General features: G+C 45.3%; 1 protein-coding gene across 7 annotated transcripts in view; it reads right to left on the bottom strand.

Moving 5' to 3' along the window:
* Positions 1–17,568, bottom strand: part of LOC137375320 (lisH domain-containing protein ARMC9) — a 143,637-nt gene that overhangs the window by 38,700 nt on the left and 87,369 nt on the right. For all 7 annotated transcript variants that reach the window (XR_010975986.1, XM_068042296.1, XM_068042302.1 and 4 more), the window contains 4 exons: positions 10,114–10,204; positions 9,006–9,129; positions 6,331–6,470; positions 2,136–2,212 (listed from right to left, as the gene is read on the bottom strand). Coding sequence is in view for 6 of the 7 variants with exons in the window: in XM_068042296.1 (XP_067898397.1) it covers positions 2,136–2,212; positions 6,331–6,470; positions 9,006–9,129; positions 10,114–10,204 (432 nt within the window). In the remaining variant the exon portion in view is untranslated. The remainder of the gene's footprint in view (positions 1–2,135; positions 2,213–6,330; positions 6,471–9,005; positions 9,130–10,113; positions 10,205–17,568) is intronic.

The following is a 17,568-nucleotide window of genomic DNA, read 5'->3' as shown; positions in this document are numbered from 1 at the left end:
TGATGAGCTAAAAGGCCATCTTATGTGCTACAATTTGTATGATTTATGATCTCACACTTGCATATTCCCTTGTGCTCTCACACGAACAGTTTCCTCATTTCACACAGATACTCACTCCATCCTGTTCCTCTTCACAGAAATGAGAAAAGTGAAGATTCCATCAGATTACAAGTCATTTTCATCCGACCACATTACCCTCCTTAGGGTAATATCTTACACAATAAAGCTTCAAAAGAGTTCAGGACAGTTTTATTTTAACTTTAAAAATGAGGGGCATTCAGTCGATTATTTGGTGGACTCTATGGGCAGGGCTCCCGGTGATGGGCCAGAAAGTTTGGGGGGGGGGGGGGGGGGGGGGATAGTGGTGACCCTGACTCAGCAACATGTTGGACCCTCAGCTGCATTCAATAGCAGGCAGACAATTAACTGTCCACTGTCGGGTCTGCCATCCCCTTTAAGTATGACAATCTGCCTCCCAGAGCTGTTGACCAACCAGAGGACGGGCAGCTCCTTAGTCCCAGCAGCAGCCTAGGAGCAGTGGCCAGTGCTGGGACTGCAGATGGCGATAATGGACACTGACTACCACACAAGGTGAGTGGGGTCGGGGCTTGCCGGGGCCAATGAGGCAGGCAGGCAGGCCTGGCAAACAGGGTGGAGGTTGGGGGTGTTGTGCTGTGAGGCAGCCATTACTGCCAGGGGCTCCTCTGTGGGCCACAAAGCGGCCAAACAGGAAGACCCCCACCCCGAGCCTGTTAGCAGGCTGTCAGGTTTTACCTGGTGGTATCGCCATGTGGCAGTAGGCCCCTTCGATGTTGGCTAAATGCCAGCGCAGGTGGGAGGCGGCCCTTAGGTGACACCTAATGGGCCATTTAAGTGGCTCAACTGGCCTCTGGCCAGACTTCCCGACTGCCACGGGCAAAATGGCTTGGGGGTAGGAAAATGTCAGGCACGCCGCACAACCCCATCCCCTGCCTCCTAGCCTGTAGCTGCAGGCCGCTTAAAATTCCAGCCTATGTCTTTGATGAAAATATTCAGACAAGTAACAGTTATAACATAATTACTGCTTGTGCTTAGTTGTGTCCATCACACTTCAACGATCTTCTTTGGCCTCCTTATCTCGAGAGACAATGGGTAAGCGCCTGGAGGTGGTCAGTGGTGTGTGGAGCAGCGCCTGGAGTGGCTATAAAGGCCAATTCTAGAGTGACAGGCTCTTCCGCAGGTGCTGCAGAAAAATTTGTTTGTCGGGGCTGTTACACAGTTGGCTCTCCCCTTGCGCCTCTGTCTTTTTTCCTGCCAACTGCTAAGTCTCTTCGACTCGCCACACTTTAGCCCCGCGTTTATGGCTGCCCACCAGCTCTGGCGAACGCTGGCAACTGACTCCCACGACTTGTGATCAATGTCACAGGACGTCATGTCGTGTTTGCAGACGTCTTTAAAGCGGAGACATGGACGGCCGGTGGGTCTGATACCAGTGGCGAGCTCGCTGTACAATGTGTCTTTGGGGATCCTGCCATCTTCCATGCGGCTCACATGGCCAAGCCATCTCAAGCGCCGCTGACTCAGCAGTGTGTATAAGCTGGGGATGCTGGCCGCCTCGAGGACTTCTGTGTTGGAGATACGGTCCTGCCACCTGATGCCAAGTATTCTCCGGAGGCAGCGAAGATGGAATGAATTGAGACGTCGCTCTTGGCTGACATACGTTGTCCAGGCCTCGCTGCCATAGAGCAAGGTACTGAGGACACAGGCTTGATACACTCGGACTTTTGTGTTCCGTGTCAGTGCGCCATTTTCCCACACTTCAACTATAATCTATATAAAAATCAGCCATTTCCCACTGTTTATTCTGATCTTGAAGATCTGGCCTCTTCCCAAGGGCACCAACTGGGGAATTTACAAGTAGCTGCCAATTTACAAAAACTTTCTGCAACAATTAGCTTGTTTAGGCCACTTCTCCACAGGGAATATGCAAGCAGTGGTTTTAAAGAGACAAATCAGTCAGACATCACAACTCCAGACTGCCCCTGAACTGTGCCATGGAAGAGCATTGAGCACATCATAACAATAAAAGTCAGTTAAGTCATTTCCAGAAACAGAAGTAAATACTGAGATTTGTATCATATATTTAGAGATAATACCTCATGATTTTCATGACCCAGAAGATCAGACAACACTTTCAACACTCGTCTTCCATCTTCTATACATTTCCGTTTACCTGAAAGGCAGTCAAATATGTTTACTTTAGACTTTAGCTGGTTGAAGTATAGGTTCTTATTTATGAAATGTGATTAGAGCATAAACAGGTCTGTTTGATTATTAACATAGTAGGTTATCCTGATCATGTTTCCTATATACTGCAATAAACATCATAACCAGGGCCACGTCTGGATTCTAACACATTTCTTCTCATTTATATCAATGAGAATCAGAAATAATACTAACTAATCAAAAGGATTAAAATGATTTTGGATACTTTTAAAAGCAGTGGTGTTTTCTATCCAAATTAGTGCCATTCTAACAACACAAGAATCGCAAGAGTACCTGAATTACTACAATTATCTGCAATTGTCCTATATCGTGGACTTTTAAAATTTGTCTCAAATGGAAACTGGTCATGTACAAAATGGATGCCTAGAAGCAAAGAGCTGACTTTTATCTTCAATACACACAAGTCCCACTGTCCACATCTATTTTAACAACTGTTCAATACTGTTACGCTAAAAAAGTAATTACAACGCGGGTCTCCAATGAATAAGGTGCCCTGTTTTGAATAGGAGCTCCTCTCCTCATTGGAAATCAGCCGTGAAAAGAAATGTAAATTGATTGTGAACACAAAAGATTTCCCTCTCGTGAGCTTCTTAGTCCGATTACCTCAAGTTAAAGATCAGGAGGAATAATTGCCCTCGAGAAGGTGGTGGTGAGCTGCTGCAGTCCATGTGGAGTAGGTACATCCACAGTGCTGTTGGGAAAGCAGTCCCAGGATTTTGACCCAGTGACAGTGAAGGAAGGGCGATATAGCTCCAAGTCAGGATGGTGTGTGACCTGGAGGGGAACTTGCAGGTGATGGTGTTCCCATCCATTTGCTGCCCTTGTCCTTCTAGTTGGTAGAGGTTGTGGGTTTGGGAGGTGTTGTCTAAGGAGCCTCGGTCCGTTGCTGCAGTGCATCTTGTAGATGGTACACACTGCGGCCACTGTGCGTCGGTGGTGGAGGGAGCGAATGTTTGTGGAGGGGTGCCAATCAAGCGGGCTGCTTTATCCTGGATGGTGTCGAGCTTCTTGAGTGTTGTTGGAGCTGCACCCATCCAGGCAAGTGGAGAGTATTCCATCACACTCCTGACTTGTGCCTTGTAGATGGTGGACAGGCTTTGGGGAGTCAGGTTAGTTACTCGCCACAGGATTCCTAGCCTCTGACCTGCTCTTGTAGCCACGGTAATTAGATGGCTATTCCAGTTCAGTTTCTGGTCAATGGTAGCGATGGTAATGCCATTGAATGTCAAGGGGAGATGGTTAGATTCTCTCTTGTTGGAGATGATCACTGCCTGGCACTTGTGTGGTGCGAAAGTTACTTGCCACTTATCAGCCCAAGCCTGGATATGGTCCAAGTCTTGCTGGACTGCTTCAGTATCTGAGGAGTTGCAAATGGTGTTGAACATTGTGCAATCATCAGCAAACATCCCCACTTCTGACCTTATGATTGAAGGAAGGTCATTGATGAAGTAGCTGAAGATGGTTGGGCCTAGGACACTACCCTGAGGAACTCCTGCAGTGATGTCCTGGAGCTCAGATGATTGACCTCCAACAACCACAACCATCTTCCTTTGCGCTAGGTATGACTCCAACCAGCGGAGAGTTTTCCCCCCGATTCCCATTGGCTTCAATTTTGCGAGGGCTCCTTGATGTCATACTCGGTCAAATGCTGCCTCGAGTTCAGCTCTTTTGTCCATGTTTGAACCAAGGCTGTAATGAGGTCAGGAGCTGAATGGCCCTGGCGGAACCCAAACTGAGGTTATTGCTAAGCAAGTGGCGCTTGATGGCACTGTTGATGACACCTTCCATCACTTCACCGATGATTGAGAGTAGGCTGATGGGGCGGTAATTGGCTGGGTTGGACTTGTCCTGCTTTTTGTGTACAGGACATACCTGGGCAATTTTCCACATTGCAGGGTAGATGCCAGTGTTGTAGCTGTACTGGAACAGCTTGGCTAGGGGCGCGGCAAGTTCTGGAGCACAGGTCTTCAGTACTATTGCTGGAACATTGTCAGGGCCCATAGCCTTTGCAGTGCCTTCAGTCATTTCTTGATAACACGCGGAGTGAATCGAATTGGCTGAAGTCTGGCATCTGTGATGCTGGGGACTTCAGGAGGAGGCAGAGATGGATCATCAACTCGGCACTTCTGGCTGAAGATTGTTGCAAATGCTTCAGCCTTATCTTTCGCACTGATGTGCTGGGCTCCCCCATCATTGAGGATGGGGATATTTGTGGAGCCACATCCTCCAGTTAGTTAATTGTCCACCACCATTCATGGCTGGATGTGGAAGGACTGCAGAGCTTAAATCTGATCCATTGGTTATGGGATCGCTTAGCTCTGTCTATCACATGCTTCTTACGCAGTTTGGCACGCAGGTAGTCCTGTGTTGTAGCTTCACCAGGTTGACACCTCATTTTGAGGTATGCCTGGTGCTGTTCCTGGCATGCCCTCCTGCACTCTTCATTGAACCAGGGTTGGTCCCCTGGCTTGATGGTAATGGTAGAGCGAGGGATATGCCGGGCCATGAGGTTACAAATTGTGGTTAAGTACAATTCTGCTGCTGCTGATGGCCCACAGCGCCTCATGGATGCCCAGTTTTGCATTGCTAGATCTGTTTGAAATCTATCCCATTTAGCACAATGGTAGTGCCACACAACACGATGGAGGGTATCCTCAATGTGAAGGTGGGACTTCGTCTCCACAAGGCCTGTGCGGTGGTCACTCCTACCAATACTGTCAGGGACAGATGCATCTGCGACAGGCAAATTGGTGAGGACGAGGTCAAGTATGTTTTTCCCTCTTGTTGGTTCCTTCACCACCTGCCGCATACCCAGTTTCGCAGCTATGTCCTTTAGGACTCGGTCAGCTTGGTCAGTAGTGGTGCTATAGAGCCAGTCTTGGTGATGGACATTAAAGTCCCCCACCCAGAGTACATTCTGTGCCCTTGCCACCATCAGTGCTTCCTCCAAGTGCTGTTTAACATGGAGGAGTACTGACTCATCAGCTGAGGGAGTACGGTAGGTGGTAATCAGCAGGAGGTTTTCTTGTCCATGTTTGACCTGATGCCATGAGACTTCATGTGGTTCCGAGTCCTTACTGCTGGCGGCATTTCAATTTTTGAAAAAACTCAAGGTTTGATAAAGAGATGGTGTTGCAAATTTCAGGTCTGCACTGATAGTCACTCAGGTTCATCACACTGGACTCTGCCCTAAGTAGACTCTGTGTACTTATGATCAGGCGTTCACCTTTCCTGCCTAACGTTAGTCATATGAAAAAGGTGGTGGTGATTGGGGGTGCGGTGCTGGGGAGTTGCCGGGGGGGGGTAGAGAAAGATGGGCAGGTGATTACAATGTTGTTATGCAAACCAAAGACTGTAACCTTTCATATCTTCCAAAGTGTGGACTGATGAACTTTTCAGTGAGTTTGGGTAAATTCTAAACCAATAGGCTGTTTTTGTTTTACAAAGAAATATGAACAAGTAACATTTTCTGCGAATTCCACCCTATTTCATACAACCCACATAACCTAGAAAATAACAAAGAAAGAAAGAATCAAAATATGCCACAAAGTTCCTGATAGGTGAAAAATACCATCCTAGATAGATGCTTTGACTGGGCCTAATTCCTTATGTGCTGAATCCTAATCAGCATCCCCAGATGCTGTATGTTGTGGACTTAACCTCTGTTCAACTGAATTTAGCTTAAATTGTTGTGTCTTAATACAAAAGACCTCCTGGATTAAAAACAGTAAATCTGAAACACAACAAAATCTATTTTGGACATCTGGATAAAACCTGGACACATAGAGCACACTGAAAGTTACAAGCATGAATTGCCAGTGCTGTGTTAGAAACCCGCTGTTGTGGTGTTCCAGGATGATTCAGAAATTATGCACTTTCACAACCTACAAAAGAAGATTTCCATTGTGTACCAGACGTGACAAAAGATGAGCATTTTCTAAATAAATGTCTTTGTGGTTTTGCTACAGCCAGTGCACAGAGAAAATCTTCCATTTATTTCTTTTGATTCATCATTGTGCAATGACAGAAATGGTTCACTGCCTGGCCAGTGATGTTATACGACACCTTGGGTCCGAAGGCAGAGGTTCATAAAAAGTGCAACAGAGTATTCCAAAGTGTAATCCGACAGTGAATCAGAGTCCTCCAGTACACTCAGCAGCCAAAATATAATGTTATCTTTAACCATAGCTGACTGCAGTGCTCGTCTGAAAAGAAAGTAAAAAGCGTTTTTGATAGCAATATCACAAGGGTTTATAGGAGCATTCCAGTTACAATTTTTTTTTAATTACTAATACCAGAAAACAAACCATTTAGATTGGCAAATGCTATGTAACAGCATTATTCTTTATGCGCTTGTACTCTCTGAAGGAAATATCAGAATTGCATTCACAGTCTTTCTCCTGCTCTGCTGCTATCCTGACCCTGTTTGGTTCTAGATTTAGCAAAAAGTGATAACACTGCATTCAGCTTATTTTTTAAATTCACTGTCCAAAATAACACTGTCAGATGTCATATTGAACAGCATGGCCACTTGGCTGTAATTTCAAACTGTTTTCACATTGAATGTCTTGCCGGGGGTGGGGGGGGGGGGCGGTGCTGGCAGGGGGGTCGGGGGGGGGGGGGCGGTGAGGAAGGTCGATGGGGGTACTTGTGTGCCCAACTGTGGAGGCTTCTCAGAAAGGCACCTGGATCCAGGAGGTAGATGTAAAGGCACTCACATCCTGAATCCGCCAAGTCCTTGCCTCGAAGATGCTGCCAGGTTTCCCCATGCTTGGGAAAAACTTTAACCAGAGTTAAAGTTGTAAACCAGAATGACAACGAAGCTTGCCAACTCATTATATTTAAATTGCCAAACCACCTCCATGGAGCAGGTTGGTCACCCGCCCACCTTTCAGCCTCAGTTAAAGCCAGAAATGGGCAGGTTGGAAAACAGACTTTTCAGACTTCAACTCACACCGCCGCCCCCCTTCACCTGACCCAAACCGCTAGGTAGGTTAATATTCCCCCTTAAATGTCACAAACCAAGTATAGTGTAAATAGGGTTCTGCTTGGTGAACAAAATGGAAACAATAGAAATAGTGAATAATGAACCTGGATATGGAGTTAAATATTTTTTGTTCAAAAAAAATCTGGCAGCAAAATCCTTTACAAACAAATATTATCTAGCGTCCAAAGATGACAGCAGCACATTTTTTCTTTATTCCATGTCTCTTTCTTTAAGTTCTCCAAACCATTTTTCTGCCAACAATGTCAACTGCCTCTATCAGGGCTGTTTTATAACTGTCTGCGAGGAGGAGTAACAGAAGTTTCGATTGATTCACCTTCAAATTTGTCCTCCGTACAGAGATCTGCTTGCCTCTGCTCAGCACTTTCCTCAGTGGGCTTGTGAGACTAGGAGCTTGCTGGTGTTATGCTGCATCTTGCTTTTACGATATTAATAGCTCTGTGGCACAGAGTATTATAAGGACATGTGGTGCTACAGCACCACACCATTATACTAAATGATACTTTCAAATTAAACACGGCTTATCTCAGAAAATTCCACAATCAATCCAACTAGGGTATAGTTCTGATCAGCTTTCTACTTTGAGGCAATCAGTTCAGCTCATGAACCGAATCAGTATGATACTCCAAAAACGAAGACAGTCCTCTGTGACTGTGGTGATTTTCCATCCATCATCCTTCTCATCCTCTTTGCAGCCTTAGCTATGCCACTCCGTCCTCCTCCAGCATCTCTCCTCTCATGTGGTTCCACTCATTACCTATCCAGTCATAGCCAGAGTATCTCAACAAAGGCTTCTCTTCCCTTTTCTCCACAATTACCTTTTAAGTCTCCCAAAGATCTATCCATGGCTCCCTCCTCTTCCATATCTATAGCATTTAAAGACATAGGGTCAGCTTTCATGTATCTGCACCCCTCTCCCTTCACCACACCACTGGCAGCTGCACCTTCAAACTTCTAAGCCCCATGTTCTGAATTTCTTCCTGAAACCTATCCGCCTCTTCACATTTCTTTCCACTTTGAAGACCTACCTTAAAACCCACCTCTTTGACTTAACTTTTGGTTAACCAACTAGGCCACAGCTGGAGTACTGTGTACAGTTCTGGGCACCACACTATAGGAAGGATGTGATTGCACTGGAGAGGATGCAGAGGAGATTCACCAGGATGCTGCCAGGGCTGAAGTGTTTTAGCTATGAAGAGAGACTGAAAAGGCTAGGGTTGTTTTCCTTAGAGCAGAGATGGATGAGGCGGGACATGATTGAGGTATACAAAATTATGAGGGGCATTGATAGATTAGATAGGAAGAAACTTTTTCTCTTAGCTGACGGGTCAGTAACCAGGGGGCATAGATTTAAGGTAAGGGGCAGGAGGTTTAGAGGGGATTTGAGGAAAAATTTTTTCATCTAGAGGGTGGTTGGAATCTGGAACACACTGCCTGAAGAGGTGGTAGAAGCAGGAACCCTCACAACATTTAAGAAGTATTTAGATGAGCACTTGAAACGCCACAGCATACAAGGCAACGGGCCAAGTGCTGGAAAATGGGATTAGAATAGGTAGGTGCTTGATGGCTGGCACAGACACAATGGGCTGAAGGGCCTGTTTCTGTGCTGTATGACACTATGACTATCCCTCCTAATATCTCCATTTTTGGCTCAGGATTCATTTTCTGTCTCTGTGAAGCACCTTGTTTTTTTTTTCTACCTTAAAGGCACTATATGAATGCAAGTTATTATCACCTGAGACTAAGTTTCTGTAAAGCTCCTAACACATTTTCTCTAGTTATGGAATCTTCCTCCTCAGTCTCCAGTGCTTCTTCAAGTATCTTCAATAACACTGTGCTCTGTGCCAAATACGTTCGGCCTAATACACACAAAAAGAGACAAAACAAAACTGTTGGACCGTGCCAAAAGAGATCATTAATAACACAAAAGCAAAATACTGCGGATGCTAGAAATCGGAAATAAAAACAGAAATGTTAGAAACACTCAGCAGGTCTGGCAGCATCTGTGGAGAGAGAAACAGAGTTAACAGTTTGGATTTTCAATCAGGGGTTGGGAGCCAGAAATGAGGACTCGTTCCGGATCCTGACCCAGCATGGTGTACTTTTAGGCACACCCATCACAATCGTCAATGCTCTAGCCAATTAAAGGCCAGGAAGTGGGCTCGCCATCCAACCAGAAACAGCGGGCGGACTCCCGATGCTGGAGGACCAATGGGAGACTCTCCAGCACTTAGAGATAGTCAGTCTCACCAGTCAAGGTGGGAGCTGCTGATGCGAACATGGAAACAGTGAGAGACAAGTGGAGGTAAGTTATTTTTATTTTTTTTAAAAAGCCACAGCTGCCTGGCCACAATCCTGGAGAGGCAATCCCTCCAGAGGATGGCCAGCAGCCGCAGCTGTGGCCCAGTGGGCGTTATGGTTTTGGGAGCTGGGGTGGAGTCCCTTGCATGATCCATTAGCAATGGGCTGCCCACAGCTAGAAATTCCAGTTGGCATGGGAACGGGGCCTTAATAAGCTCCTTAATTACCAATAATTGTCCTCAATTGGCTGCCCGCCACTTGCTGACCCTCATTCAAATGGCTTAGGGTTGGGATCGTGGCGATGAACAGGCATGGAGGACAGTGGCCTCAAATTGTGCGCCTGCCCGCCTCAGATTCAGACCTCGACACTTCTAAAAATCCATTCCCACATTTCAGGTTGATGACCTTTCATCAGAATATTCATCAGATTATTAATAGATCAGTTTTACTGTAGATGTGGAGTAATTACATAAGCTAAAAAATAAGACTTTTCGAAATTCAGATAGCTGTCAACCAGGGCATACAAATAAAACAAAACTTACCATGTGACAGCGATGCAAAACCATTGATCAGTCGTGCTGTATACTGCCGGACGATCTCACTCTTTGAATTTAACAAATTAATGAGGCTTCTCTGCAACAAGGAAAATATTGTTTTCAATCTTTTACTTGGTGTACTTAGAGCCGGCTTGAACCAAGATTTTGTGACATCATATTTTAGCTTTATCAAATTAATTTTAAAACTGAAAAGTTTACTCTCACCAGCAGAGTATTTCATTAAGTGCTTGGCTATATTTGGACAGAGAGCCTGTTTTAGTTACCAACACAAATAAGATCTGCACTTTATTTTTAGATTGGGGAAACTACATTTTAGTCATAATAATTTAGAACACAAACTCTGTAACTCTACGAGTCAGTGGATCAATGCACCATATTGTTTCATAAAGGCTATGAAGATTTCAGATTCAGTTCCTAGCCTGCGCTGAGTTTGACATGAGAAGAGAAGTGCAGGATGGAAAATACGCTGATGGAACATCTTTTATTCAAAGAACTGAATTAGTAAAACATTTATTTGGTACTTCTTAATGCTGCACATGAGAAAAATAAATCAATATTCTGAACAATTACTTCCTCCAAGTATTCACAAGGGAAATGTAAACAGCATATACACCCTAAGCAACGATATACTAGGCACAATCAATAATTTCAACATAAACGAGATCTAGCTGTAAGAATATAGATATGTATTCACATTATTTTAATACAGAACAAAGACACAACAGCCAATGTAGATAGAATTAGTTTAAACTGTGTGCTTGCAAAACCTATCTTTTTCCCTCAATGACACTGATAACATTGAAGAAGGATGAATCTCAGGGCCATAGGCATTGTATTCTCTAAGGATTGGCACATATAGATTATTAAATAAATAAGCTAGTTGGCATTAATGATACAATATGGAGCTAAAAGGACTGTCAGGCTAAAATACATATAGGGTACGAGATTTGGATCCGTAGCACCACTGGAGATGGCAGTATGTAAACTGATCGCCCTTCTGGGAGTGAGCACTGTGCCATCAGCTGTTTTTGACACAATTTGGGAGGTGCAGCATCTCGAGAAGGACACTCATGCGAGCATCCCGTGAGCACCAGAAGCAAGTGAACAGTTGATATCATAGAAACATAGAAAATAGGAGCAGGAGTAGGCCATTCGGCCCTTCAAGCCTGCTCTGCTATTCATTATGATCATGGCTGATTATCCAACTCAGTAACCTGTTCCCACTTTTGCCACATATTCTTTGATCCCTTTAAACCCAAGAGCTATATCTAACTCCTTCTTGAAAGCATGCAATGTTTTGGTCTCAACTGCTTTCTGTGGTCGCGAATTCCACAGGTTCACCACTCTCTGGGTGAAGAAATTTCTCCTCATCTCAGTCCTGAAAGGTTTACACCATATCCTTAGATCATGAACCCTGGTTCTGGACTCCCCCACCATCAGGAACATCCTTCCTGTATCTACCCTGTCAAGTCCTGTTAGAATTTTATAGGTTTCTATGAGATCCCCCCTCACTCTTCTGAACTCCAGCAAATATAATCCTAACTGACTCAAACTCTCCTCATACATCAGTCCTGCCATCCCAGGAATCAGTCTGGTAAACCTTCGCAGCACTCCCTCTATGGCAAGAACATCCTTCCTCAGATAAGGAGACCAAAACTGCACACACTATTCCAGGTGTGGCCTCACCAAGGCCCTGTATAATTGCAGCAAGACATCCCTGCTGCTGTACTTGAATCCTCTCACTATGAAGGCCAACATACCATTTGCCTTTTTTACCGCCTGTTGGACCTGCATGCTTACCTTCAGCGACTGGTGTACGAGAACACCCAGGTCTTGTTGCATATTGCCCTCTCTCAGTTTATAGCCGTTCAGATAATAATCTGCCTCCCTGTTTTTGCTATCAAAGTGGATAACCTCAGATTTATCCACATTATACTGCATCTGCCATGCGTTTACCCACTCACTCAACTTGTCCAAATCACCCTGAAGCCTCTCGGCATCCTCCTCACAACTCAGCCTCCCACCCAGTTTTGTGTCATCTGCAAATTTGGAGATATTACATTTAGTTCCCTCATCTAAATCATTAATATATACTGTGAATAGCTGTGGTCCTAGCACTGTTCCCTGTGGTACCCCACTAGTCGCTGCCTGCCATTCGGAAAAAGACCCATTTATCCCTACTCTTTGTTTCCTGTGTGCCAACCAATCCATCGCAATACACTACCCCCAATCCCGTGCGCTTTAAACTAGTTATTTAAAAGGGCCAATCCAGAATTGGCAGGTAGGTAATTTCGATTTACTTATGCTGAGGCTGAGTTTGTGGAAGCACTATGCTGTATTTCTGGAGATGATGTTTGAGAGCCAGTGCACAACACAGGACTAAATGCATGCTTAGCAGTGAAAGGAGCATGCAATAGACATAGCTAAACAATCCCACAACCAAAGGATCAGATTAAAGCTCTGCAGTCCTGCCACAGGCAGTCATGAATGATTGTGGACAATTAAACAACCAGAGGAGGAGGCTCCAAAAACATCCCCATCCTCAATAAAGGGTGAGACCAACACGTCAGTGCAAAGGACAATGCTGAAGCATTTGCAACCATCTACAGCCAAAAGTGCCGAATGGATGATCTGTCTTGGCTTCCTCCTGAGGTTCCCACCATCATAAATGAAAGTGTTCAGACAATTCGATTCACTCCATACTTTTATCAAGGAACAGCTGAAGGCACTGGATGCAGCGAAGGCTACGAGCCCTGACAACATCCCAGGTGTAGTACTGAAGACTTCTGCTCCAGAACTAGCCGAGCTCCTCGTCAAGCTGTTCCAGTAGAGTTACAACACTGGCATCTGCTCGACAAAATGGAAAATTGCCCAGGTATGATATGTCCACAAAAAACTAAAGGAGAACAAATTCAATCTGGACAATTGCTGCCCCATCAGTCTACTCCCAATCATCAGCAAAGTGATGGAAGATGTCTCCAATAGTGCTATCAATTGGCACTTACTCAGCAACAACATGCTCACTGATGCTCAGTTCGGATTATGTCAGGGCCACTCGGCTCCAGACCTCATTAGAGCCTTTGCCCAAACATGGACAGAAGAGCTAAATTCCAGAAGTGAGGTGAGAGTGGCTGCCCTTGACATCAAGGCAGCATTTAACTGAGGATGTCATCAAGGAGCCCTAGCAAAACTGGAGTCAATGGGAATCAAGGGGAAAACTCTCCACTGATTAGAGTCAAACCTAGCACGGTTGTGTTGTTGGAGGTCAATCATCTCAGTCCCAGGATATCACTACAGGAGTTGCTCTGGGTAGCTTCCAAGGCCCAACCATCTTCAGCTGCTTCAATGATCTTCCCTCCATCATAAGGTCAGAAGTGGAGACATTTGCTGATGATTGCACAATGTTCAGTAACATTTGCAACTCCTCAGAAACTGAAGCAGTCCATGCCTGCATGTAACAAGATGTGAACAACATTCAGGCTTGAGCTGATAAGTGACAAGTGATGCACACGCCACACAAGTGCCAAGCAATGACGATCTCCAACAAGAAAGAAACAATCCAATCATCTTCCTTAGATATTCAACGGCATTACCATCGCTGAATGCCCCACCTGATTGTTACCATTGACGAGAAACTTAACTGAACCAGCCATATAAATACCGTGGCTACAAGAGCAGGTCAGAGACTTGGAATTCTGCAGCGAGTAACTCACCTCCTGACTCCCCAAAGCCTGTCCACCATCTACAAGGCACAAGTCAGGAGTGTGATGGAATACTCTCCACTTGCCTGGATGGGTGCAGCTCCAACAACATTCAAGAAGCTCAACACCATTCAGGACAAAGCAGCCTGCTTGATGGACACCCCATCCTCCACCTTAAACATTCACTCCCTCCACCGCCAGTGCACTGTGGCAGCAGTGTATAACATCTACAAGATGTACTGCAGCAACCCGCCATGGCTCCTTTGACAGCACCTTCCAAACTTGTGACCACTACCACCTAGAAGGATAAGGGTAGCAGACGCTTGGGAACACCACCACCTGCAAGTTCCCCTCCAAGTCACACACCATCCTGACCTGGAACTATATCACCTTTCCTTCACTGTCGCTGGGGCAAAATCCTGGAACTCTCTCCCTAACAGCACTGTGGGAGTACCTACACCACATGGACTGATGTGATTCAAGGTGGTGTCTCACCAGCACCTTCCCAAGGACAATTAGGGATGGGCAATAAATGCTGGCCTGGCCAGCAATGCTCACGTCCCAGGAATGAATTAAAAAAAAACTTACCTAGGTATGAGAGCTGCAGTGACAGCGCCTCTGGGTCTACAACATGACCAGGAAATGGAGCAGAGGATGCAGAAGGGGAAATTCTACAATGAGGGAGAAGGAGGGCTCTACACAGAAGCCCCTACCCACTAAGGGTTTTTTGAGAGCACTTCTCGCAACTACATCAGACCCAGAAGCAGCGTCAGAGGCGATTCAGGTTTAATAAGGAGGTGGTCACTGAACTGTGTCACCTCTTTAACCCAAGCAAAAACCTCACAGAAGGGCGAGGAAGGCCCTGGCAATGGCCATAAAGGTTAACATCGCACTCAATTTTTACGCCTCCAGGTCCTTCCAGACCAGATGGTGAGGCATCAGCAACATTTCCCAGTATGCTATCTATCACTCCAGACAAGGACAGTTCATTGTATTTTTGCTAAGGAGGGTCAAGTAGGATGAAAGGTCAGGAGACTTTGCCAGGGTGTCAGTGTTAGTGTGGCACTTTGGGTGATGTGCCTGCCATAGCTGAGTAGCTGGAAGTATCTAGAGGCAGCAAGAGGTGGGTGTGAGGCTGGTCTCAGTGGAAGGTGTTTGTGGGTGAGGAGGAGTATGTGAATGTTTGGCATGAGACCTGATGGTACTGAGTGCTGCTGGGTGAGTGATGACAATGTGATGCATTGAGCAGTGCGAGAGACTGGTGATTTGGTGGGTATGAAAGGAGATAAAAGGATACATTCACTGACCTTGACCATGCGTGTGAGGTCATTAAACTTCTTCCTGCACTGTTGCCAGGGCCCGATTCCACGCATTTACATCCCTTGCCACCTGTTCCCATACCCTTCGGAGAGTGTGGTCTAAGGGCCTCCTGGCAACACCAGCCCCCCACAACCCCCCACCTGCCCAACAGAAACAAGGCCTCTCTCCTTGACGCTTCACCACCGACACCAGTGCCTCATCTGAGAATCTTGCAGCCCTCTCCCTGGCCTGGTGTTCCATGTTCCTTCAATTTGACTGTATCAATACGAGTTATTTGCAGCCTTCAGTTAACCAGTCCAGCTTCTCTTTAAGAGGGATAGACTGCCTTTAAGAGCTGAAGGTTAACTGAAACACATGCTAGCCTTACATGCTCTTAGGCCCCCGGTTGTGCGTGCAGTCAGCCAGCAGCACGGGTCACACTGTGCTGCATGCCACTATCACTTAATTGTGGAGGCAGCACTAAATTTACATGGTTGCTGCCTATCCCTACTAGGACTTGAGATGTAGGCTGAGTGTACGACTGCATTCTTTTGGGCCTCCTTATCTCGAGAGACAATGGATACGCGCCTGGAGGTGGTCAGTGGTTTGTGAAGCAGCGCCTGGAGTGGCTATAAAGGCCAATTCTGGAGTGACAGGCTCTTCCACAGGTGCTGCAGAGAAATTTGTTTGTTGGGGCTGTTGCACAGTTGGCTCTCCCCTTGCGCCACTGTCTTTTTTCCTGCCAACTACTAAGTCTCTTCGACTCGCCACAATTTAGCCCTGTCTTTATGGCTGCCCGCCAGCTCTGGCGAATGCTGGCAACTGACTCCCACGACTTGTGATCAATGTCACACGATTTCATGTCGCGTTTGCAGACGTCTTTATAACGGAGACATGGACGGCCGGTGGGTCTGATACCAGTGGCGAGCTCGCTGTACAATGTGTCTTTGGGGATCCTGCCATCTTCCATGCGGCTCACATGGCCAAGCCATCTCAAGCGCCGCTGACTCAGTAGTGTGTGTAAGCTGGGGGTGTTGGCCGCTTCAAGGACTTCTGTGTTGGAGATATAGTCCTGCCACCTGATGCCAAGTATTCTCCGAAGGCAGCGAAGATGGAATGAATTGAGACGTCGCTCTTGGCTGGCATACGTTGTCCAGGCCTCGCTGCCGTAGAGCAAGGTACTAAGGACACAGGCCTGATACACTCGGACTTTTGTGTTCCGTGTGACTGCATATGAAGTCTTAAAATGAATGTTTTGAAACAATAAATAATGAAGTTAATTGTCAAACATATTACTGTCTATAGCTTTCAAATTTGTTATTAAAAAGGATAAGGAAGGAATTATCCAACACTAGTCCTGCATTCAAAACAATTTCCCTGTAGGATATAAGTAAACTAGTTAGATTTTTACAAGCAACAAAAACAAGAAATGCCAGAATCACTCAGCAGGTCTGGCAGCATCTGTGGAAAGAGAAGCAGAGTTAACGTTTCGGGTCACTGACCCTTCATCGGAACTGACAAATATTAGAAAAGTCACAGGTTATAAGCAAGTGAGGTGGGGGTGGGGCAAGAGATAACAAAGGAGGTCTAGATTGGACCAGGCCACATAGCTGACCAAAAGGTCACGGAGCAAAGGCAAACAATATGTTAATGGTGTGTTGAAAGACAAAGCATTAGTACAGATTAGGTGTAAATACACTGAATATTGAACAGCAGCAAGTGCAAACCTGAAGAAAAACAGTGGGTAAGCAAACTGAACAAACAAAGATGAAATGAAATAAATGCAAAAAAAAAATTGTAAAAAATGTAAAAAAGAAAGTTAAAAAAAAGGAAGAAAAAATAACTAAAAATGAAAGTAAAATGGGGGGCTGTCATAGATTTTTACAAGAATTATCATCTTTACTATCAGATTTTAATTCCAGATTTATATTTTAAAAAAAGGATTTCAAATTCTTAAACTACCAAGGTGGGATTTGAACTTATTCTCTGGATTATTGGTCTAGGTCTCTGTCCAGTAACATAACCACTACACGACCATAGCCCGACTTAAAATACCTTCTAAGTTTCTCCCCAACAAATCTAAGGCAAACAAACTAACCTTGTATACTACGAACTTCCAAAACTATGGAAATATCTATCTTGGCCTGAGTTGCAATTATTACCAAATCTATAATGCAAAATCTATACACCTAGTAGAAACAGCTAGTAATAACTGACCTTGGCCCTTTCGATGTATTGTTGGCAGCAATAAGCAAACAAATTCATAACACAAAGGGGAAATAAAGAAATTTTGTGCAACGAGGACTTTCTGAATCTTCATGGCTCAAATCAAACTGAGTGGTGCAATCATTCATAAAGCCACTGAAGAAGTATGCAACCTCTCTAGAGAGGTGGCTGAGTTTAGTGCAAAATTATGGAAGTTTGTATATTGGTCTCATAC

The sequence above is a fragment of the Heterodontus francisci genome, chromosome 11 (genome assembly GCF_036365525.1).
Source record: "Heterodontus francisci isolate sHetFra1 chromosome 11, sHetFra1.hap1, whole genome shotgun sequence".
Classification (NCBI taxonomy): Eukaryota; Metazoa; Chordata; class Chondrichthyes; order Heterodontiformes; family Heterodontidae; genus Heterodontus; species Heterodontus francisci.
The sequence above is the reverse complement of the archived record's forward strand: the minus strand, read 5'-3'. Positions and strand labels throughout refer to the sequence as shown.